At 38.6% G+C, this 25,969-nt stretch overlaps 1 protein-coding gene across 1 annotated transcript in view; it reads left to right on the forward strand.

Moving 5' to 3' along the window:
* The window catches only part of vwa8 (von Willebrand factor A domain containing 8), a 122,667-nt gene that overhangs the window by 71,087 nt on the left and 25,611 nt on the right, over positions 1 to 25,969 (forward strand). The window contains exons 27-37 of the mRNA XM_055015147.1: positions 1,225 to 1,333; positions 3,453 to 3,591; positions 4,335 to 4,522; positions 8,160 to 8,279; positions 8,677 to 8,744; positions 9,531 to 9,656; positions 9,740 to 9,849; positions 10,734 to 10,885; positions 12,453 to 12,654; positions 12,742 to 12,823; positions 13,863 to 14,067. Of these exons, the coding sequence (XP_054871122.1) occupies positions 1,225 to 1,333; positions 3,453 to 3,591; positions 4,335 to 4,522; positions 8,160 to 8,279; positions 8,677 to 8,744; positions 9,531 to 9,656; positions 9,740 to 9,849; positions 10,734 to 10,885; positions 12,453 to 12,654; positions 12,742 to 12,823; positions 13,863 to 14,067 (1,501 nt within the window). The remainder of the gene's footprint in view (positions 1 to 1,224; positions 1,334 to 3,452; positions 3,592 to 4,334; positions 4,523 to 8,159; positions 8,280 to 8,676; positions 8,745 to 9,530; positions 9,657 to 9,739; positions 9,850 to 10,733; positions 10,886 to 12,452; positions 12,655 to 12,741; positions 12,824 to 13,862; positions 14,068 to 25,969) is intronic.

Consider the following 25,969-nt stretch of genomic DNA (forward strand, 5'->3'; position numbering starts at 1 on the left):
CTTCCATTCATAGAAATATTTATGGTTAGTGGACTGTCCGGCTCCTCTTCCAGATATCTCCCTGGAATGTCTGTGTTTTGTGGTTTTCATCCTTCAACCCACCTGCAGCCAATAAGGCTTTGGCCCGAGTCCAGCTGTGACTCATGGGAAGACCAGTAAATATCTGGTCAGACACAACAAACTGAAACCTCCTGTAGATATAGTGGGATAAAAATGAAAGCCTCAGACCAGAATAAAAGCCTCCATCTGAGATCATTTACTTATTCAGTTTATTTTCATTTCTGTGGGCATTCGTGACGGTTAGACCCATAATTTTCCAAAAAAAAAAAACACAGCAATATGTGCACAAAGGAAAGAAAAGCAGCCACATGCTATTTACTTGTGCCAATAATCACAACTTTATACATTTATAGAATCAGGAATTCACAGTTTTTAGGCTTTTTTTTAAAGCAAAATCAAAGATGACAACATTTTGTTCAAAGACATTCAGTTTACTGTCATACAGGAGGAAAGAAACCAGAAAATGTTCACATTCAAGACTTTTTTTTTTTTAGATTAAAACATTACTCAGACAGATGAATTGATTATTTAAATTGTTGAGATTAATTTAAGATTTGCTTAAATTAGCTGCAGTTGTCATTTGGGGCCCCTTTTTGACTCATTTTTAACATGTTTTTTGTAATTTTGGACAAGTTTCAAGACATTTTGAACAATTTCTGGGTCATTTTCAGTGACTTTTGAGATTTCAGTACAAGTTTTGACAAATGTGTTATTTTGTCCCTAGATATTCAGTTTACTGTCATACAGGAGGAAAGAAACCAGAAAATGTTCACATTTAAGAAGCTGCAGTCAGAGAATTTTGACTTTTTAAAAAATTTAAACATTACTTAAAATGATGAATCGGTTATTAAAATATCTGGTAATTAATTTCTATTTTACTTAAATTGACTGTAATTTTAATTTGTTGTCTTTTTAAATTGTTTTGGGCCATTTTTGAGTCATTTTGAGCAAGTTTTTGGACAATTTCTGAGTCATCTTTGACAAGTTTTGTGACTTTGGGACGAGTGGAGAAAAATCAAAATGACAAACGTCTTGTTTTGTCCAAAGACATTCAGTTAACTGTCATAGAGGAGGAAAGAACCCAGGAAACAGCACATTTAAGAAGCTGTTATCAGAGAATTTTGACATTTTTTCAGCTGTCATCTTGTTCACTTCCATCTGTAGGTTGCCGCTGCCCGAGGTGAAGATGACGGGATACTGGACGGTAAACCAGGGAGGCAACGCTCGCCGCAAACTGCTCTGTCCGACCGAGACTCACCCCATAGACATCAAGGTAAACACACACTAATAAACTGTATTACAACTGATTCTACAACAGCGTGGGGCAGCAACTCTTCAATATTTAGAATCAACTTCACTCCCTTCTCCTGTTGGAGGTTGAAAATGGGGTTTTATATGTTATAGTCAGCTGCAATAGACTGATGTAGAAAAGTTTTAACCTCGTATTTTTACATTTTTCTTCACTGTGAGGTCATTTTTCACCGCAATGTAAAGTCCTGCACTTCTATGAACACAGAACAGCCATGACTAGGAGAGAGAACTCAGAAATGTCTTTTTTTTGTTGTTGTATGATAGTTATTATGCCACAAATCATAACAAAAAATAACCGAAAGGTACAAGTTGAATTTCTTTGATTATTATACAACATTTTTCAAAATGTCTACACGTGTTACCAGTACTGGAATCATGATGACTCCACATGTGAGAGATATTTAACTACTTACATTTTCCATTGTTTTCACACTACTTTGCACATCAACTCTATAAAGATGTTTCTCCATGCTGAATGTATCTTCCAACAACTTGCTCCTCTGTTTATTGTTTTTGAGCCATGCTGTTTTTATTTTATTGATCCGGTTTGTTTTATTTTCCTCCCAATATCTCTGATTTATTGCTCTGTGTAAACACGGCCTGCACTACACCTGTAAATTCAATTAATTTTTGCCTCATGACAGTTGGTCACATTGGAGTCACTGATAGCTTCACGGTTGCACCAACAAATGCAGAATTTTTGGTTTTTATACAATGTTATCAACACCTGATATTTTACTACTTAGACTTTTACAATCTCGACAGTTTTCCACACTGCTCTGCACTTTAACTCTACAAAGACGTTTCACCATGCTAAATGTATCTTCCAACAATTGGCTCCTCTGTACGCTGTTTTTGAGCCATGCTGCATTTATTTTACTGGATTTGAAGAATTTAGACTTTCTCTTATTGAAATATTTCTCGAACTGCTTCTTCATTCTCAAAATAGCTGATAATTAATTACAGATTTACTTAATTTCACTATATCTGCTCTTTGGGACAACTCTTGAGTCATTTTGAACAAGTTTTTGCTATTTTGGATAAGTTTCCATACATTTTAGACAATTTTGGGATTAAAAGTGGTGAAAAATGTCAATGTCATATGTCTTCTTTTTTTCAAAGATATTCAGTTTACTGTCATAGAGGAGAAAATAAACCAGAAAATATTCACATTTAAGAAGCAAAAATTAGAAAATTTAGACTTTATTTAAATGTATATATTTCTTAAACTGGTGAATCAATTATGAATGTATCTTCAATAGCTTGCTCCTCTGTATAATGTTTTTGAGCCATGCTGCATTTTATTGATCCTGTATGTTTTATTTTGATCTTATTTTGATCTTAGTCCCAGCCTGCAGTTCACCTGAATATTCAATGATTTTTTGCCACTTGACTGTTGGTCACACCTGAGTCACTAACAAGTGCAGAATTTTTAGTTTTTTTTTTTACACAGTTTTTTTTCTTTCGCCCAAACAGTGTATTTTATGCACATTTTAAATGTAGAATTAAGTGATTTTGATGAAATATCACGGTTTTAAAGTTATATCGCCATAGTTTTTCCAATAAAACTGATTGGCACACATGATTTGTTCAAGGTCTATCAGAAAGTTGGAAATTCGAGGATTTTTTTCAGTTTTTACAGTTTCTGTCTGTGATAAAGGCTTTAATTTTGATGATTTTTTTTCATTTATTTACTCAAAATATGGCGAGTTTTGGGGTTTAGAGGCTTAAAAGACAACATCGCTTTGCTTTCTTGTATTGTGATCAAGTTACTTTAGGCCCAAAAGCTCCACAGCTGCTGGAAACGGCGTGAGAACTGGTCACGTTTCAGAGCCACTGGGATGAATTAAAAGTGACCACAGCTGCTGTTCTGTACGAATGAGTAACCAGTTAATCAGCTCAGAGGGGGAAGCTCGTCTGACACGCAGCGTAACCAGTGAACATCCCAGTTTTAGGAGTTTCCCCTGCAGCTTGGCGCGACTCACCGATCTGCACTTTCAGCAGCAGCTCTGATGTGAATCCAGCTGCAGGAACACAGAGTTTAAACATCAGTCAGAAGTCTTGTTTTACTGTGTTTGCAGGGTCCGGTGTTCCTTCGTGTCCAGGGTTATCCGTGCGGCCGGCAGGAGAGCAGAGCTTTGAACTTCAGCGAGGAGAAAGCTCACTGGCAGATTCCAATGAATGAAGTCAACATCATCTGCGACGTCACCACCAAAGACGGTACACAAACACACACGTTTAATAAAAATACACCCTGGGTTTGGGTTTTGTGCTCGTTCGGGGTTTTATTAGAGGATCAGTGGATGAAGTCTGTAATGAAGGAATGATCTGAGATAAAATATAGACCAGGGACAGGATATTAACAAAGAACATGTGAGTCCTGAGAAGTCTCCAGCCTTCACAGTGTTTCAGTACACAGCTAAACACACTTTAAATGAAGGATGAAGACAGAATGAGTGTTAAAACGCAACAAATTCAATGATAGTTATCACAAATCAGACAAAAGCAACATCAGAAACATGAAGCAGTCTCGTTGGGCTTGAACTACTGGTCGTTTTCATTTACTTTTGATAAATTTATTAGTTATTTGGTTTGCAAAATGTCCTAAAAATGTCAGTCAGTTGTCATTTGGGACACTTTTTGAGTCATTTTTAACTCAGTTTTGTGATTTTGGATGAGTTTTAAGACTTTTTAGACAATTTCTGAGTCATTTTTGACAAGGTTGTCCAAAGATATTCAGTTTACCGTCAGAGAAGAGGAAAGAAACCAGAAAATATTCACATTTAAGAAGCAGAAATTAGACAATTTTGGCTTGTTTTTTCTAAAAAAAATCTTGGATTGGAGGACATAAAAATTTAAAAATGAAATCAGGACAGGCTCTCTGATAAAAGTCTGTTATATTTCATTAAACTTGTACGTGATGCTCTGGAGATTTAACTCCAGTCTGACTCTCTGTTTTCCAGATGTTCTGTACGTGGCCACCTGTAATCCCGTATCGCTGTACTCTATGAAGGAACGCGGCGACACAATAAACTGCATGGAGCTCTACGACGTTTTCCCTCGAACCATCAGCGGCGTCTGGCAGCCGTTCGTTACCGTCGCTCCGTTGGGGAATCCTCTGGACGGACAGGTGGTGCTGCACGAGGAACAGGTCGGTACTAATTAACATAAAACACAAACACAAGCCTGTATGAACAAACCATCCTCTTGCTGCACATTTTTCCTCCCTCCAGCGTCAACTTGAAGAGCTGACTTCACCTACTTCCTAATACATCCTACCTACTTACAGGTGCCTCTGTAAGAAGACAATCTGTGTTATTAATTTCCCGAAACACGTCTGCACAGCGCCCCTAGTGGTCAAAAACACTGCAAGGTACCTTTAAGAAGGTAGAAAGAACCACACAGAAAAGTGTTTAACTGTGTAGTTTAGGTGTTTTTATTAAAACACACATGCTAACAGTGAGTCTTTTGTGTCACGTCTTTGTTTACTGACATGTAACGCGACAATTACAGTTATTTAAGTCCTTTTTTCTCTGAGGATGACCACAGATTCCTCACAGATTTAAAATAGCCAAGTCTGTTTCTTAAAATGTCCGGCGGTTAGCGGTCGTTTTTACCCAGTAGGACCCGAGTTGGGCCGGTGATGAGAACAATGCATGTTAGCTTTTTTTTTTTTGTCTCCCAACAAGAACACTTTTGCACAGCTGGTGCATATTAGGCAAGAGGAGGATTTCTAAAAATATCGGTGCGATGGATCATGTTACGTCTGTCTAAAAATGAAGAGGTCCAGACGACGTGGAGTTCACTCGCAGGTCGTCGGCCTTCCAGGAAAAACCATCACACACACACTGGTGGACGTAAATCCTGCACAAATCTCAGGTTCTGCTTCGCACTTTAAATGCACAAGCAGAAATGGAAATGCTGCGTTCAGGGACACGCAAAGGGCAAAGACACATCCACACAAACACGCACAGCCTCCCCCTGGTTTATGTTTAGAACCAGGAAATGGGGTTTGCCCTCCTCGAATAGCTCCGGCAGCCCTCAGCTTGTGCATGTGAGGAATGGGAGGCCATAAGGAAGCCATTAGCGCGAAGCAGAGTAGCCGGGGCCGAGGCCAGCTCCCTCGTGGCTCCTTCTCATAAAACTCAATTGAAGATGAAGCCTCGTGCGTCACAAACCAAAGCCTTTTTTTCCTGCACTGTTCATCACATGCAGGACGGTGCGTCTGACTTCGAATTGGGTTAACTCTCAGAGCAGCGACCGCGTTGGTTCAGATTCAGGAGGGTTTCACTGGGAGGAGAGCTCCATCTGTCGGCTGGCAGACAGAAAACAGGCATTAAAGGGTTGAAAGATTTGGTTCTAAATTCAGGTTGACAGTTTAATAGGCATAAATTACACAGCAGTAGAGATAGACACCAGATTTATTTTGAAATTTATGTTGAAACAAATGGACATTATCAAAATAAAAAGATAGAGGGAAGTCATAGAAGAATGCTTTCTGTACTTTTAAAAACATTCCCCATTCAGACTGTGTACAGATGCACCGTCCCTTTTCCTTAACAGAGCATTTTTAATTATATAGCTAATGTCATCAGGGAACAAAAGAGAATAAAGTAGATATTTTTGTTTAACGCTCTCAACCCCAAAGGGTTTCTGGGTATTTGTAGGATCCACTCACTGACAGCGTGTAGGATCTTATTGGAATGTAAGGAATTGTTGTTCGCCCTAAAGAATTGCATTTTTCCCGGCCGAAACAGGCTCAAAAACTCATGGAATTTTGCAAACACACATCAGAACTGGCAAAAAATTTGATGTTTTAGGGGCAAAATGGCTCCATAGCGCCCCCTGCATAGTTATTACGGGCAGGGCGTTTCTCCTGCACCTACCATATTTGCTAGGTATATGTAGCAAAAAAAAAAAAAAGCCAGTGGCACCCATCCCCTAAACCCAACAGGAAGTTCGCCAGTTTGCTTTAGCTGTAAGGGTTTTGGTGATTTTTGTCATTTTCAGGGGTTATATCCTCATGAGGGGTAACTCCAAGAGACCTCACATTTTGCCAGTACATACAACAGGCCTTATTGATCAAAACTTTTCAAACTGTTCCACAAAAGTCAAAGGGCGTGGCCATGGCAGCCCCCTGAACTTTGATGCTTTGCCATGAAACAGGAAGTGGAGTCTAACTACCCTGTACATGCTGCAACCTGCCTCCAAATTTACATATATGATCAGAGTCCTGCCCTGATCACATCTTTATGCCAATACCCACTCACAGTCATAGCGCCACCTATTGGCAACAGGAAATGACATGTTTTACACCTTGATGTACTGTTGTCAGCCCATTGCCCAGATTCACCCGAAATGTGGTGACAGAAGTCTTACGACGCTGATGATGATTCTTGAAGAAAATGGTGACTTGTCATCAAACGGCATGTCTGTGGCGGCGCGGTGAATTCCAGTGTTTCGCCATGACTACTGAAGTGTTTATATCTTAGCCACACATGATCCAATCTGGTTCAAACTTCACATGCTGGGCATTCAAAAATTTTGTAATAGTCACAGCGCCACCTATTAAAGTTATAGATATTATATTTGCACATACCATTGCAAGAAACTTTGTTGCTTTTTACTAATTTTTCACTGCAATATAAAATAAAATTAGCTCCAAATTTAAAGACAATTCACCTCAGAATGAAGTGATCAGATCAAAAGTAATAAATCGATGTGTCCTAGAATCATGCAGCATGTGAACATAGTTATGAAAGCATGTAATTGCGTATTTTGTCAATATATATATATATATATATATATATTATTTTTTATTTTTTTTGCCTCTGTCACATTTCTTTCTTCTCAGGTTTTTTTTTTTTTTTTTTTAATGCAATATGAATTAAACAGTTTGTTTTTGCCGATTCAACGAGATGTTTATGCAAGTGCCAACAGATGTCACCAATACAGGGAAATAATGTTAGCTCTAAATGCTATAGATACTTTATTATTTCCATTTTTGTTTTGTTTTCATACATATCTTCTCTCCGCACTGCAAAAATTAAAAAACATTGTTTTTAAGCCATGCTGTAATTATTTTATTAATCAAGTACACTCTAAAAAAATACAAATCTGGCAGCAGTGGTGCCACACGAAATACTGTTAAAAAAATATTTAAAAAGTAGAATACTGTGAAAAGAATGGTAAATGTCTGTGAAATAGTTATATTTTTAGCTAATTTAAATACAGTAAAACATCATAAAAACTGTAAGAATGTACATTTTTAGAAGTGGATATTGTTTACTTCTGTGACCTGTTTTACAATTAATATGTAAATTAATGCTTTTTTCTGTATGATTCTAGTAGATTCTGTAATTTAACAAAACGTCTGCAAGATTACAGTTTAAAAATCTCTCATCGTCTCTTCTCTGCTCTGTATAAACACTTCCTGCAGTCCAGCCAAAAAATCCCTACATTTTTCTCATGTCTGTTGGTCTTTTTGGTTTTTTGTTTTTTACTGAATCTGGTGCAAACTGTTTATTTTTAGCATTTTTTTTTTTTTTAAATGAGACATGCAGAATAAAGTGATATTTAATAAAATATCACCATTTTAAGCTTGGATTTGGTTAGTTTTCCTGAAGCAACCATTAATTAATTTGTCATTGCTGTGCGTTTTTGTGGTTTCAGTTGTTTTGTTTGTTTCTTACTAATGAATACAGTACATGCACTGCTGCCTCCTGGAGGTGAAGCATGTTTCAAGTCATATTCTGCAGGTTTCATCCCTGTTTCTCTGTTTCTTCCAGAGTAACACGGTGCTACATTTGGACCTGGTAACCGGCGCTGTTCGGAGGCTCATGTTGTCTCCAGAAAGCGATCAGCCTCAAACCAAAAGCTCCGGCTGGTGGAGCAGCAAAGAGCAACAGGTCAGAGCTTCTCAAGGCAGAAATGTGAATTCACTTGCGGCTCAGAAGTAATTTTTCTCTATTTGATGAACACATAGACTTTGAGCTTGTTTTTCACCTTCTTCTTCCAGTTTTACACAAGGACTGGTAAACGCTCTACATGTGTTCATGGTGATGAACTAGACTGACTTACTGAATGTTTTTTTTTTTTTTTTTTTTTTTAAATAAATAAAGTAAAATATTGTATGGACATTCATGTACATTAGGTGCTAAAATGGTCCTAAAATATGTTTCTCATTAAACATATAAATCCTGCATTAACAATCATTTCCTAGAAGTATTGGGCATAAATTCATTTTAAAAATTCAACCTGCAAGTTATAATAACTCTTAATGTTTGTGTTGGTTTTTGTTTGCAGGGAGGCGGCCATAAAATGTGTCGGGACTTTTCTCACAAAAACTGGCTCCTCTTCTATAAGGAGGACGGGTAAGATACTCTAATTACACTAGTAACTTCTGCATATTATGGTTTATTTCTATTGTTATGCTTCATTCCTGAAATGTTGGTACTATCTTTGCTGCTGGAACATTGCAAAATTCCGCACTGTGGGACTAGCCTAGCCTAGCCTAGCCTAGCATATACTATCCTTTCCTATGCTACGCTATCCTGTGCTGTGCTATGCGCTCCCATGCTATGCTATGCTATTCTATGTTATCCTATGCTATGCTGTCCTATGCTGTACTATGCTATGCTGTATTGTCCTATCATATGCTATGCTATCCTATCCTGTGCTATGCTATGTTATCTTATCCTATCCTATGCTATGCTGTGTTATGCTATCCTATACTATGCTATCTTATGCTGTCCTATGCTGTGCTATGCTATGCTATCCTATCCTATCCTATCCTATGCTAAGCTGTCCTGTGCTATCCTATGCTTTGCTATTCAATGTTATGCTATACTATGCTATCCTATTCCGTGCTATGCTATCCTATCCTATGCTATCATATGCTATCTTATCCTATGCTATCCTATGCTGTCCTAACCTCTGCTATCCTATGCTATGCTATCCTATGCTTTGCTATGAAATGTTATGCTATGTTACCCTGTGCTTTGCTATCCTATCCTATCCTATCCAATGCAATGCGATGTGATGCTATGCTATGCTATGCTATCCTATGCTGTGCTATGCTATGCTATGGATTTTTTGTCTAGTTGGTTTATTAATCTCCTGTAAATACCTGTCTCTGATTATTTTCTTTGTATTTGCAGGAACCAGCTGGAGGTTCTGGACGTTCTAGAAGGTCGAGTTCACTCCATCTCTCTCCCCATCAACCTGAAGTCGGTGTTCCTGGTGGCTGAGGATCGCTGGCTGCTGCTGGAGAACAACACCAACAAGTAGGTGATGAATCTGACATCTTCTCTCTACAACCTCTTTGGGTTAAACTCTAATTTTACACTCTGTGTCTTTGAAATTGTAGGAAATTCCTGCTGACCAAACCCATGCACATGGCAGCTGAGGACTCTGGAGTGTGTCAGCTGCACAGCATCAGCGAGGACTCGGCCAGCTCAGGACACGGAGCCTCCTCGGGTAGATAAAAAAAAATAAATAAATTTAAAAAAAAAAAAAAAAAAAAAAAAAATATATATATATATATATATATATATATATATATATATATATATATATATATATATATATATATATATATATATATAGATATATATAGATATATATAGATATATATAACAGAAAGGACCATCCTGCTGCTGTGATAATGCAGAACACAGTTTTTATGCTCTGTGCTGAAGATTTGCAGAATGTCAGCCCTATTAATTAATTATTATGCTTATTATTAGTAGTTTTTCTTTTATTATATTCTATTCAGACTTTTTATTACTCTTTTTGATTGTAAAATACCATGATTTTACACCCTTTTTTCATTTTGCCTATTTTTTTCTTACTTTTTTTAACTGTAAGACGTGTGAGCAATTGGATACCTTGAATTTCCCCAATAGGATCAATAAATGATAATCTATATACTGTATCTCTGTTTAACCCCTCAGCTTGCTTAGAGGTGAATTCTAGTATATTCAAACCATCAATGTAGCTCTAAATATCTGATAACTTTGCAATCTTTGCCTTCGTTTTCGACATTTGTAGAAACAGCAGTTAGCATCAGCTTTCCAAGCAGGGTTTGAGGAACCATACTGCCTTCATAAGTAGAAAAATCTATAAAAATCCAACATGTCATGAGTAATGTTGAGACAGATGTCATAACTAACTGTAATAACTCAATAGACATCTGTTTTTCTGACTAACTTAGCTGTAATCTAAAAATAAACCATAGCACTTTCTGCCATGAACTCTCAATACGGTGGACAGATGAAGTGTTTGCTATTATTTCTGCCTCTTCATTCAATCTCAACATTTCCTTCCCTTTCTCTGTCTCATCTTCAACTCTCTCCATCCAGCCGAGGTTTCCACCCCCCAGATGTTGTCCTGTGAGCAGCTGCCCAATGAGAACCTGAGCGCCGCCCTGAACCAGAAGATAGTTTCTCCGAACCGTGTGCTGGCCGATACCGGCTGCTACGCCCGAGTCGTCGTGGGATTCCCCGACCTCATGGTGAGATTTTTAGAGGCTTGTTTTTTAGACGTTTTCAAATCTGACACTTTCATATCAGCCTCAGGTATTTTCTGAGCAGGTATGGTGGATTCTTCTTTGTATGAAGGCAAGATTTCTCTATAGATGCAAAATATGAGAGCTTTGCAGTTCAGTCGAAGTTCAGTTTCCTAGTTCAGATCTCAAAAAGGGCTAATTGTAAATACTAACTAGCAGGAATGTCACAGTGCCATAAATACGGTTATCTGTCTTTTGTGCATTCATTCGTTCTTTCTTTCTGCTCGTTCTTTTTTCATTCTTTCTTTCATCCGTTTGTTCTTTTTTGTTCATTTTGTTCGTTTGTTCTTTCTCTCTTTTGTTTTTCCTTTTGTTCATTCTTTCTTTTGTTTCTTCGTTCTTTCATTTGTTCGTTCTTTCTTTCTTTCATTCTTTTCTTCATTCGTTTGATCATTTGTGCGTTTGTTCTTTCATTCTTTCTTTAGTTCTTTCTTTTGTTTTTTCTTTCATTCGTTCATTCTTTCTTTTGTTCGTCTGTCCTTTCTGTTTTTTCCATTCTTTTCTTCATTCGTTCATTCCTTTGTTCTTTCTTTCTTTCTTATGCTCTTTCTTTTGTTCGTTCTTCCATTCCTTCTTTCTTTTGTTCATTCTTTTGGTCTTTCTTTCTGTCTTTTGTTCTTTCTTTTGCTTGTTCTTTTTTCATTCATTCTTTTTTGTTCTTTTCTTTGTCCGTTTGATCTTCCGTTCATTCTTTTGTTCTTTCTTTCTTTGTTCCATCTTTCATTCTTTCTTTCATTTGTTCCTTTCGTTATTTCTTGTGTTCGTTCTTCCGTTCCTTCTTTCTTTCATTCTTTATTTTGTTCTTTTGTTCTTTCTTTTGCTTGTTCTTTTTTCATTCCTTCTTTCTTTATTTTTTCATCCTTTCTGTCTTTTCTTTTATTTGTTCTTTCATTCTTTCTTTTGTTTGTTCTTATGTTCTTCCCTTCCTTCTTTCTTTCGTTTGCTCTTTCTCTTTTTTCATTCTTTCTTCCTTTCGTTCTTTCCTTCGTTTGTTCTTTCATTCTCTCTTTCTTTCTTTTGTTGAATCATTCATTCGTTCTTTCTTTCGTCCGTCTGTCTTTTCTTTTTTCGTTTTGTATACAGTACATGTCAACTGACACTAAATATTAAATGACTTAGATCAGGGCCAAAAAACTTGATCAGGAAGTAACTACTAAATATCTCCATGCAGGACTTTTGAGGGTTTTTTTCTGGACCTTCTGGTCCACCTGCAGAAATCACAACCTCCAGTAGTCTAACTGTGACTGCTGCGATGTTTTCAGTCCTTTCGTACCAAAGAAAATGAGTTCTATCATGTTTCCAGAATCTTGGTACCGTCATCTAAGTTCCTGTGACATGTCTAGTAGGTCTGTGTAGCTCTAATAACCATGTAGGGAAGAACCTGTTCTCTCTCCTCATGTTTGTATGAAAAGAATTAAGAGAAGATGAAATCATAGAGCTGGTAGATGAATATTAATCTCCTCTCAGCCGTATAAGTGGTGACATCCTCTTCTTGATGTCCTTCCTTGACCAGTCTCCTAATGAGGTGTACAGCTTCAACAGACCGGTCGACCTGTCGGAGGTGAAGAGCGAGAGTGGCGCTCACACGTTCTTCAGGGTTGGACTTCGGGCCACCATCGCCAAACGGGACAACTGTGTCAGCCTGCTGTCGGCCAATCAGGTGGTCCGAGCCCTCCCACCCAGCAAGGTGCCCCTGAAGACGGTTTACCCCAAAGGTCAGATCATGGAAATAAGATCATGTAAAGAAACATGACAGAATCCAGTCCGAAAATGTATTGAGTTTGTTTTCTCTGGTCCCTCAGATGTCACACCTCCGATGACGGCAGCGTACCTGGAGGTGACCGATCTGAACTCCAAGAAGCTCAAATATATTCCGGTCCCCAGGTAATCCCAGCACACCTGTTGGCTACGCACTTTGCAATACTTTTAAAGCAAAAATATACTTTGATGTTCCATCCTCTGGCACCTGCTACTGGTCAGAAGCGGTACTGCATTGAAGAAAGCAAAATGCTGATATCTGTGTCTTGAACTATTGTGCTCTCAAACTTGCATAATTCTTAACCCTCTGTCTGTGTTGCAAGTGTCTGTGTTTGTCTTTTCTTCATGTTTTTACTTACCTCTGAGCTCCAAGTAGTTTCTGGGTGCTTCTTTTGTTTGCTTCTATCTCGTTTTCCTTCACTATGGGCTCATTTTTCACTCCAGTATAAAGTCCTGCACCTCTATGGAGACAACATGACTAGAAGGAAAGATAACTCATAAATGTCTTCTATGCAGTATGACAAAGTTCTGATTCTATAAATCATAACAAAGGGAAAACAAAAGTTGAATTTCTTTAATTATTTAATTTACAACTAAATTATTTAATTTGCAAAAATGAAATTAACATGTCCAACATTTTTCTAAGTGCCCACTGATGTTAGCAAAGCTGGAAAAAATTGAGACTCTGCGTACTACTGATATTTTACAATCTAAATTTTTAATTTGTTTCTATTGTTGTCTCCTCTGTTATGTAATACACAGCTTGCAGTTCAACCAAATAACCCAGAATAACAGAATTCGGTGCTCATTTTGACATTTTATTCAAACAAGACATGTAGTGTTTTTAGATTTTGATGAGATTTTAAGCTAAGATTTGGTTAATTTAAGAAATTTGAGTTCTCTCAGTAACTTAAAAACTGATTTTTTTCCCTGTTTTTACAGTTATTGGCTCGGATAAATATTGAAATTTTGCAGATTTAAGAACAGATAAAAAACAAATGTTTTTAAAGTGTTTGCAAGGGGTTCACCCTGGGGTTCACCAAACAGTAAAATGTCATCTTGCAGTTTTTCTGACAACTTTAGTCGATGTCACTGTAACCGTCCAAACTCAGGTTTTGATATCTTCTCTAAGTGTCTGGACTCCTACATGTTTGTGGCTCTGCAGGTCGATGACGGTGTCTCCGTACACCAGCTGGTTGTCGAAGGTGTCGGAGTCGGACGTTCTGATCGCTGCTCTCGGTTCTGGAGGTGTCGTCACGGTGGATATGGGCGGCTACGTCCGGCTCTGGGAGACCGGTATGGACACTCTGCAGCGATCTCTGATGGAGTGGAGGAACATGATCGGAGGAGAGGGTGGAAAACCCGTACAGGTAGAAATCACACCTCTGTTTGAGAACATTACATACAGAAGCTTCTGTTCTGGATTCCTCACTGTGGTGACAACATATAAGGCTGTAGTCCACCAAAGAAAGTCTTCTTCAACTCACATTGAATTCAAAGTCAACATAAGAAGTTAGTATTTGCAGCTTATCCAATAAAAAATAATGAATTAATCCTGGAAGGCCCGATTACTATGAAAACTATACCAGACATTGTCCAATTAAAGAGAACTTGGTCGGATCAGACATATCGACCAACCAATGAGGAATTATTTTATCTTATTATCAGTCAAATGTGGCTACATTGTTTCTTGAATTAATATGACAGTACAAATAACTGAAGTATTTTATTTGATTTCTTTATTTTTACATTTTTATTTTATTTTCATATGGAGTTAAGTGCCTGGTTCCTGCTGCCAAATTGTGAAACGAGCAAGTTCTTCTCATTTTTTTGCATTTTGCATTTTTCTCTGATTGCACCAGTTCAGTAATATGTAAGTTACAGTATAAATACAGTACATGGGAGATTGTGGAAGCAATGACAATTTGGTTGGATGAGAGCAAACTGACCTGGATGCTGCAGAACATTGATGAATAGAAACGCTTGCAGTTCCACTCAGCTCCACTAGAGGGCAGTGCAACGTTAAAAATAACTCTGTACTCCTCTCAACTCCCTGAGCTTGCTTGCATCACTCTGGGAGAATATATAGTAGCTGCTGAAACATTCCTGATTTTATGCGAACCGGAATATTTTCCAGGCCAGAATTTATGACCCTGCTGTAGTGGGCGTGTGTGAATGAATGAGCTTTGTGCCGATGATGCAACAGGTTTGACCCTCAGCTCGGGTCAGAACATTCAGACCGGAGCACTGAGACGGCATTGTTAAGGTGCCCACATGCAGACAGAAACCTTCTTCAGATCATGTCCAGATGCAGGAGGCGTTATCCGCAGATCTGTGAGGGCGACGAGACGCAACATGGACTGAAATGATGATATCAAGGAGGCTGATTGTGAAATTAGACGATGCACATCCCTGTATGTTTTATCTGTCAGCACCCAAACATGAGTGATGATGTCTTAAATACTTATTTGGAGAGGAAACACCGTTATTTTCACTGTTTTCTGCTTCTGTCGGCTGCTGCAGAAGTATCACGGGAGTCTTCCTGAGATTATAGTCATTAATAGACTCCTATACACCTGCACACCTGCAGAGCTCCCACAGCTCCTCTCTCTGGCCTAGATTCCTCAGCAGCCAGGTCTTCTTTGATGGGGCACCTTCAGTCCACTGTAGGTCAGACTCAGACAGACGCTCCCTGTGCTCCATGTTAGCTCACGGCAAACAACAGTAGCGCTACTGTATTTAAACATACCTGCTTAAAAGGCTCTCTTTATATCTGCTGCTTTACCAATCACCACATGCGAGCTTACCTGTTTGCGCACGGACCATATGCAATACCTGCCAAATACCTTGTTTTTATGACACACTTAAGGAGCGTAACAGTCGGGCTTTTGACCAAAGCGTGAAAAGGAAAAGGAAGGAATGTAGATTTACAGTTTAGAATGACCGTGTTAACAGTACAGGCAGTATAGCTTTCATTGCGAAGATTCAGATCTTTAAATTTTTTTAACACTTCATATGTCCACCTTTATTTTTGATGTTGAACTCAATCTTTCTCGGCATGGAGGATTTTTGCTTTGCTGGAGGGGTTGTGTAAAATGCCTCAAAGGTGTTCTGTTACGGCGCTTTTCCACTAACACCTAGTCGACTCGACTCTAATTGTTTTGTGAGGTTTTCCATTAGGACATAGTACCTGGTACCAGGTACTATTTTAGTACCTACTGAGCCGGGGTTCCAAGCGAGCTGAGTCAAGCCGATAATGTGATGTCTACAGAGTGCAGGCCACTGATTGGACAGGGAGTGATGACACACGAGAGCGACTTCGTTCACGAAAACCAAACCCGCCACTTAAAAAAAAAAAAAAGGCAACAGCGACAGTGCGCGTTGCTCCTCACGGAACTTGGCAATCTGACAAAAAGCCTTAGACCGAGCAGTAGGTATACCATCACCTCGCTGTCCTCCATTGTTGTGTTGCCTTTGTGTCACACACAAATGACGTTAAGGGACTTCTGGGCTACCGTGCTATGACGACTCCACCCACGATGAGGTGGTACTCAATTGTCATGGAAAACGAGCTAAACCGAGTCGAGCCGAGCAGGTGCTAGTGGAAAAGCACCTTTAGGTTCTAGTCATAGTTTACAATTGTTCCTTCTTTAGAAACTGTTTTGGAAGGTTCTCATGCTGGAATATTCCAGTTCTGCGAAACTTGTGCAGACTTGGAGTCATCTTGTCAGCCAGTATTTTGATTTATGCACAGACATTCATGTTGCATCTATAAATGCCATCTCCAAAGTACCTTTTCCACTCGTATCATCACACTCCCTCCTCTGTGCTTCACTGTCTGGACTATGCACCCACTGTGATGGTCCTGGTCAGGTTCATACCAAACATGTTGGACTCCATCTGAACCCAACTAATTTATCTTCATCTGATCAAAGAATGTGCTCCAAACATTCATCAGGCCTCTTTTCATGGTCTGTAGCAAAGTTTAATCTTGGAGTGTTGTGCAAGCAAAAGTAAAGAAGGGTGTTTTTCTTGTGTTCTGTCCGTACGAGTTGATGTTATGAAGTGTCCTTCACTCTATCAGAGCTTCACAGGAACACTGATTTCCATTGATAACCCCTGTACCAAGTCTGAACAGCTAGATTGTCAAAGTAGTTCACTGTCTGTGGAGTCATTGTAGGAGGACGACCTTTGGAGCCCTCATTAGTGGTACCATTGCTCCTTCTTTACCTCCTGATTACTGCTGTTTCACTGATTTTTAGTTGATCTTTCTGTGTCCTTTTCCATCTTTGTGAAGTCTCACAATCTTGTTTTTTTCAGTTCCTCTTGCAATTACTTTCCATGTGCAGCCAGGATGCTGGCATGCACATGGAATACACTACCGTTCAAATATTTGGGGTCACTTGTTGTTGTTGAAAGAAAAGCAATTTATTTTCAATGAAGATAACATTAAATTAATCAGAAATACAGTCTAGACATTGTTAATGTGGTAAATGACTATTCTAACTGGAAACAGCTGATTTTTAATGGAATATCTCCATAGAGGTACAGAGGAACATTTCCAGCAACCATCACTCCTGTGTTCTAATGCTACATTGTGTTAGCTAATGGTGTTGAAAGGCTAATTGATGATTAGAAAACCCTTGTGCAGTTATGTTAGCACATGAATAAAAGTGTGAGTTTTCATGGAAAACATGGAATTGTCTGGATGACCCCTGGATGAACGGTAGTGTAGCTCATAGGTCCAAGTCTGAGAAAGTTCTGCTGTTCACAGCTCATTCTAGAACCATGTTCATGCAGTTAAGCTGGTTGGAAATCAAAGCTGGACTCATTTTAGTTTCAGTAATTACAGGTGTTTTCACTTTTGCTGCACGGCACTGAGTTTGTGCTTCAGAGCCTGAATTTTCTATATATTCTTGCTGAAGTATTTGTTTTCGTTTGTTTACAAGAGCAAACACTCCTAAATGTAGAAATAATGCAGCTATTGAGGCATTTAACTGATGTTGCATACGGGTGTACTCTCTTCTGTTGTCTACTGTATGATTATTTAATAAAGCATGTCTGTTGTCCCTACAGAGGAAAGACATGGCAGCTCTTTCATTACACTCCGTGCACACATAGTGTACGTCTCTGTAAACCCACACAATGGGCTGTGAGTGTTCGTCCAGGTGTGCATGGCTCTCTGCTGCTTACATCGCCACGTGTTTGGCCTCAGTCTGACATTTCTCCACTACAGTGCCGTCGGCATCATCCATGCTCAGGAGACGTCAGTCATCTTTTATCTAAACACACAACTCAATATGCTGCTGCTGCAGGTATTCACCATAATCCAACCACAATCAGAGCAGCTCACTCACTCATCCTGGCATTTAATTGTACAGTGTGGTTGTTTTTATACCTGCATGTCAGCGTCTGTTTTTTTTTTTAATCCCTTCTGGTGTGGTTGGCTCCCTGCCACAATTTTCTCTTCCCGCCCTTCCCTCACTGAAGCTTATCAGTTCCACTCATATGCATGTGTGCACATGCTTGATTCTTCAAGTCATCTGTAGAAGCACCTCACAGACTTATTGTAAAAACAGCATTCATAGTTCTTGAAATGTGCAAATAACGTTTTGCAAACCACAACAACTATTGCATGTCTGTCTGTCGTCACAGAGGGACATTTCCTCAGCTGCTTTACCTGCAATTTCATTCATGTTTACCATCTTACAGGGGTTTTTGAGTATTTATTTTTCCTTTATGAACTTAAGCCTCTGAACCTGGGGCAGTTTTTGGGTCTTTCTTTGTTCCTGTCACATTTTTCTTCACCGTAGGCTCATTTTTCTCTGCAATATGAAGTCCTGCACCTCTATGGAAACAGAACAACCATGACGGGAAGTAGCGAGGACTCAAAATGTCTGCTGTGAAGTGCCACACAGTTTGATCCCATAAATCATAAAACAAGTTAAAGAAAATTAAATCCTTTCATTATTTATTTTGCAAAAATTATTTTAAAAAATGTGCAAAATTTTTCCATGTGCAGACAGGTGTTACCAACGCTGAAAACATAAATCAGTGGCTCTACATACCACAGGTGTTTTACTACATAAATTTTTTTTATTTGTTTCCATCTGCTTTGTGTAAACACAGCCTGCAGTTAGGCCAAAAAGTTTCTAGATTTTTGTCATGCGACTGATTTAATATTTTTGCAGTGCAGAATTTTTATTCTTTTTTCTTACAGAATCTGGTGCCAACTGATTATTTTTTGCCCCATTTAAAACAGAATACAATACAATACAATTCTTTATTGTCATTGTACAAGTACAACAAAATTCAGACTGGCATCTCTCCCATGCATCTTAAAATGAGAAATGTGGAATGAAGAGATTCTGAAGAAATATCACCATGTTAACATTAGATCTGGTGTTTTCCTGACTGATCAGCACGTCAAAGATAAGTAGTTGCAGGATGAGAATAGCTGGAAAAAGTAAAAAATCTAACAATTCTTTGTTTTTGTAGTCTCTGACCATGATAAATGGTGTTATTTTAATAACTTTTTAAAGATGGCGGCAGTTTTTGTGCTCCAGAGCGTTTAGTGTTGCCGTGTTACCTCGTCAAGCACTTTATAGCAAATTTCAAGTAAAAATTACTAAGTTTAATTTATCATGCACATGCACACAGCACATCTTAGAATTATAAATTCATGACTCAGTCGTACATTCAGGCCATATAGACGCTGTCGCTAAACATTCAAGGATTCAAGGTTGTTTATTGTCATGCCAGCACACAAATTCACAGGAGTTGTCACGAAATTAGTACTCTGGTCCCAGTTGAAAGTCAAAGAAATAAATAAGGGAAAATAAGGAAAATTGCAAGCAATATAAACAATATTCACCAATGTTTACCAGTGATAAATAGGCATGTGTGCAAAAATTGCACTACCATTTAAGAGATTGATTACCATTTGGCCAAATGGCCTGTATTGCACATGTGAAAAAAAGTGTCTGTAGTTGCATTGCATTCATGTATAGGCCTGCAGTTATGCTACTACACATACATACACCCAAGTTCACACATTTATTCTCCAAAAAAAGGCCTCAAAAGTGGCCTCATGCACATGTGTGACAGCACACACACACTCATGGCATCGCTCCTAAATCACTCTCTGTCTGTAGGCGTCTAAAGGGAGAATCAGAAATTTATGAGGCTATTAATCCTGCAAGACGAGGCATGGACCGCAGATGAGAGACACTGGGCGAAGAAAAGAAAGACTGGAGGGAGGAGTTAAGACATCGATTCCCACAGTCATAAAACTGAAGTTTCTACGCTGCACCACCCACCCACGCTCCCCTAAACTCTCTCAATCTGGCTTTCTGTCCTCATGTTTCTCTAGATCAGGGTTAAGGCGTTAGCTTATTGCTAACCAGTAGACGCAACTTAGCAACAATTACTCCCAGTTAATCTTGCTTTTAAAACCTGTAGATGTTTTCACTGGGCACCGTAACTTTTCTTTCAAGCAGGAAAATCTCAAATTCAAACTGTGACGTGGAGCTAATGATAACCTACGAAAATCAAGCTAACCACCCAGACACAACCAGAATAAAGAAAAGTATGTAAAACATAATCAAGGCACGCATTAGAAGATATTTACATGTCAACATCAATGAGAGTTTTTTTGCCAAGAAAAATTTTTTTTCTTTCACTTTTATACTAAAATACTTCAGTCATGTAGAGGCCACTGCCGGAAATGCTTTAAACCCTTGAAAACTGCTTTAATCTTTAAATGTATGACATTTCTATGCTTCAAAGGGCCCATTTTGTGTCCCATTTCTGCAAATTAATAAAATACCTACAGTTTGTATTTTAGTGTTTCAACTCGAAATACTCCAAAAATGATTCATTGAATCATCACTACAACTTCTAGTTTTAGCCCTGTTTAAAATGTTCAGTTTCACTGTAAAAACGAATGAGCTGCTGCTGTCCCCTCCTCCTTTTCAGGAAGAAAACTCTCTCTGCATCTGTGATTGACAGCTTAGAGATGTGCCGTTGAAAGCAGAGCAGAGAAAAAGTGTGAGAAACCACGACTTTTATGGCTTTTAACTTTTGCTCTGATCCATCATATTACATGGAAACGTCACAGTTGTTTTTAACTTGTGTGTTTGGTGAATTTGTCAGACAGCGTTGAATTATAAAACAAGCTTGAGGATTGCTCTGAAGTGATTTCCAGTTAACATGTAGTCAGTATGGGCTGCGTTTCAGTCACTGTTTCATACTTGTTCAGTTGTCTGACAATAGAAACAGAAAAATAAGTAAAAGAGAACAGCTTTATTAGGAGTTCAGCTGTATTGAAATACAGTATATGTGAGCACAGCGAGCAGGAGAGAAGCTAGCAGATGTAAACAGCAGCTGAGTTTAGCTTGAGCTGAAGCACAACAGGTGAAATGGAATCACAGTAACCCACTCAATGTTTGTTTATTGGTTTAAATTAATGTATCTCTGAATGTCCCTCAGTGAGCTCTGACCCGTTAGCATACAACAAATCTAATGTTAGCCACACACTGTGCTAACATTAAGCTCTGAAATTAAAGCATTCTTCTGAAATTTAACTTCCTCAGATGCTGGGGAGTGTATTATGACTCCTTGTAGCCAACAGCATAACATTTGGTGGACTTTGAGAGACATTTAGAGTTAACATAAGCATCTTTATAAGGTAAATACACCTGGTGGACTGTGAGGCAGCTGTTCAGTCTGAATGATTCACCAGGAAGCAGTGAGGGGGTGGAGCTATACAAAGTTTGAACCAGATGACTATTTGTTAGGTTATCTAGTTGTTGTTAGGTTGGAGGAATGGCAGACGGAAATGTCTCTTGACAGCTTTTATTTTACCGCTTCAAGTTTCTAACAACCACAAAACACAAGAAAAATGGATTTCTGCCATATAGGACCTTTACTAGTTTAAAATTCCTTCAATAAGCATGAGCAGTTTGATCAGATTTCATTGCCAAAAGTGAAACTGATGATTCACCTGTTATCAGATTCTAGTAACTCTGTGGGAAGAGATATTTGGGGAGCTCAGAAGTCCCATTCATTTAACACATAGATGATTTTACGTGACTCACAGTTGATGCACTTCTACGCCTTACATGGATGTGAAATTCTACTCCTTGAATCATCAGGCAAAAAAAAGAAAAGCTGTGTTGGAAAGTCAAAGGCTGTGTACATAAAAACTTCAAGGCAGACCTGAACGAACACTCCAAAGATACAGTTTAATGGGAAACATCCAATCACCTGCCTTAAAACCCCTCCATGTGCCGCTATCGCAGGTGGAAGCTAAAGATGTCAGTTTGGAGAAAACTTAAGACTGAATCTGCAGCTTAATTTAGTTCACTTTTAAATTCTGGATTCATTTTTGGGTGAATTCAACTATGATGCAACAACAAAGTGATTTAAATTCACTGCTCTTCTCAGTCTTCTGCTTCTTCTCAGTGGTAGCCAAGACTCATAGGTATGGTGGTATTTGGACTGGTTTATTACATGGACAAAACACGAATTCTCCAAAGTGTCATAGTTAAAACTGGCAGCCATTAAAGCATCCTATAAAGTTGTTGCATCATAAGGGAGGATCCTGTGTTTCTACATTTATGAACACAGATGTATGCAGCATCTTCATTTTTCACTTTGGCAGAAAATCTGTTCACCATTACACCATGTTAAAAGCCGATTTTGAAGCTTGAAAAGGTCTTAAATGCACTTGTGTGTTGGTTTGATGCCAAAAATATCACTATAAAGCCTTTGTTGTATAGCACTTACATGCTACATAATGGACAACCAACAGTTTACTCACTGGTAAATTCACATTTTCTCAGCTGCTGACAGAATAATTTTCATTTTGGCTACTGTGAATGTAGATGGAATGGTTAATGTTGTGACTCGGAGTACCGTAATTGTGGATTAATTTACACACTCAACTCCATTTTCCTCTCTCTCTCTGCACATTAATTCTTCCAATACATCTATAACTTCTGTTTACTGCTGCTCTGCATGTCACTTTCTCTGAAAAAAGTACGGTTAGTTGTGGTTATTATAACTTGCTTTGCTGCATTGAGCTGCTTGTATGTCTGTACGTGCAGACACTGAAAGTTGTTGCTATAATTGTACTGAGGTTTTGCTGCTTTGTGTAGCTTCTATTTCTGTCTAATTCGAGTTGTTGTTTTTATGGCGTCTTGTTGTCCCTGTTTCTGTATTTTATTGCTTTAATAGTTCTCACAGCATCTTACTACTTGAATATTAGCCAGCTGGCTGAAGACGGCAGATTTAATAGTTTAAGAATTAGTGTTAAGAAAGTAATAAAATGGTGGACGGTAATGTAGTGCACTATATAGTAAACAGAGAGTGATTTCAGACATATCCACATATAAAATCTAGAAAACTGAGCATCAACTGAAGTCCTCATGTCTCACAGTAGAATTTTCCTGACGTAAGAAGACGAGACGACTGTACCTGCTGCTATTTTCGAGCTTTAAGGCATGTAAACATGTTCTAGTAGGCCCCAAAAACAGACGCATAACTATGCATAATATGGGCTTTTTAATGAGGTGATATTCTCTATTTTGGACATTGAAATGTGACACACATGACTCATTCCTCTTTCACAACCGGAGCAGGAACCTGAACCGAGGGCAGCAGCTCCGAAAGCCCCTCGGAGCCCAAAATGGACACATGTTGTAAAGCGTCACTCATCATTTTTCTCAACCCCAAAAGTAGAGCATTAGTCACCCTTTTACTGGTTTTGACGGGGCCAGAGTGGAGTCCGTTTACCAGCATGACGACACATCGGTGAGCTATGTTGTCAGCAGCAGGAGAGTTTTTATCTAAAAACGGAGCGATGACAGCGAGGGATTACTGAAACAAGCTGCTGCTGAGGAAATCCTGACACCGGCCTGATGGAAGTGTGTTGTGTTAATCGAGGGATCATAATCGCCTTCATAAACACTCGGCCTGAATGAAGTGTTTCGCCAGTAAACCCAGCTCAGCCTTTGAAGCTACATTCCTGTGCATCAGGTGGACTCCCTTGGTTCCCAACATGGGACTGGCATGTGTGCAGCAAAGCTCATGTTCTGCTGCTGCTTTTATTTTTTGTTTGCTCTGTGTGGGCTGTGAGTCAGACACTATAGCGTTAGTGTGTAATCAGAGAGCGGAGGTGAGATCCTGAAGGTGATGCAGACCTTCGACCCTTTAGCTCAGCGCTCAGCTATGGCAGCCACGTCTCTCTGGTTTCTGAGGTTAACGCCGGTTCATCTGCCACCACGCAAACACCTCCTGAAGATCCTCACTGATTCTGTCAGCTTGCAACTGCTGAGGATGTCGGTTATTTTAAATTGCCCACTGCTGATCACTAAAACTGTCTGTTACTGTCCCAGAACGACCAGTAAAGAGTGTCTCGTGGACGTTAACGGCCAACACAGCTGGACTTGCCATGTGACCATGATGCCTGCATAGCTCTATTCTCTATACTCTGCAATTTATTCTAAAGAAAGTATGTTAGAATTAGGGAGTTATATCTCTAATAACCACCTACTTAACAATTGGTAGCATAAACACAAGTCTTTAAGTTAATTACTCATAAAAGTTCATTTGTTCCGACTAGTGTTTACTCATTACGTACCCTTTAGGCCACAGTAAGCAAAACAGCAGTCCTTAAAGACAAAAATCTAATTGTCTTGAATTATGACAATTGCCAATGAAATTATGTTAGAATTAGGGGAAATATGTTTCTAACAACCACTTACTAAATGATTGGTAGCAAAAACACAAGTATTTAAGCTGATTACGCATAAAAATTAAGTTGTTCCGACTAGCATTTAACCCTCAGATGTCCATTTTAAAAAGTTGCACAGAGGTCCTTAAAGATGAAAATCTTTTTGAATTAAGACAATTGTTATTAAGATTAAGTTAGAATTAGGGAAATTAATCGTTATAATTACTACTTGCTTAATGACTGGTAGCATAAACGCAAGTCTTTAAATTGATTATTCCTAAAAGTTAAGTTGTTCCCACGAGTATTTAACCCTCGAACATCAGTTTAAAAGAGTTACACTGAAGTCATTAAAGACAACAATGTCCACATCAAAAACAATGCCAAGAAAAGGTTATATATTAATATTATTTTTCTTTTATATTCAGTTTCAGTGATTGCTTTCTTTTAATGTACATCGGTCCTGATCATAATTACCAAGTATTCATTCACTTTTATATTTTCTAACTCTTTAAATGCCAGTTTGTTTACCCTGATGCCACAGTATCATGTAAACAAACAGTAAAAATTAATTATTTTCCATATAGTAAGTGCTCAGTGGCCCTGCCCCAAGTATTTGTTAAATGTCTCATTTTAAAGATACAATATGCAAGATTTTGACCACTGTTGATCTTTGCTATGTCAAGATATAGTGGAGTAATAGCTACCTGTCAATGAAATTTCACTTCCTCTCTCAGTATATTCTAATCTGAGCATCCCTGTTCTATGTTTTCATTGCCAATGTGGCCACACATGCATGTTAGCCCATGTTAGCTAATGATAGTCCATGTTAGTGCATGTGAGTCCCTGCCGTTGAAATTGTTGGCCATTCTGGTGCTTATAAACAGGCTGCACTCCCACGATGCATTTAAAAGGTAAAGTGGAAGACCAGTGATTATTCAATGCCCCAAAGCACCGAAGAGTTAAAAAAACTAAAGATTTTATTTATGCTTTTTACCTAATTTATTGAAGCTCAACTACTTTTTTGAGACTCTCCTCTACTTTTATAATTGTGTTTGTTGTGCTCTGATCTTGTGTGTCTGTTTCTACACGAGTCGCTTAAATCGTAGTTCAGATTAAGTCAGTGTAGTTTACCATGTTAGTATGAGCTAATGGGTGTAGATGGATCATCTTTTGTTGCCTCTCATGTGCACAAATTTTCTGAAAGTGAAGGGACAGAGTGTGACAGCTGTGACCGACATGTTTGTTTTGGCCTGAGATGTTGTCCCTAATGACATCCAGTGGTTCTGAATGTTGCACAGAAACCCTTTAGACATGCTTGTTTTAGATTATTGTCTAAGATTTTCCTGTCTCTATGTGAAATGAGTGTCCTGGCTGAAACGTGTCATTTTAAACAGAAATCTGGGACTTGATTTATTAAGATTATTTCATCATTACCACCAGTAACCACAGATGGGAATTTTTCCAGCTCTGAATGGGTCTTCTAGGGGTGACTAAGCACAACAGTAAGCCTGATGAAACCATGTGCTGTAAATTCT

This window comes from Amphiprion ocellaris, chromosome 11 (genome assembly GCF_022539595.1).
Source record: "Amphiprion ocellaris isolate individual 3 ecotype Okinawa chromosome 11, ASM2253959v1, whole genome shotgun sequence".
NCBI lineage: Eukaryota > Metazoa > Chordata > Actinopteri > Pomacentridae > Amphiprion > Amphiprion ocellaris.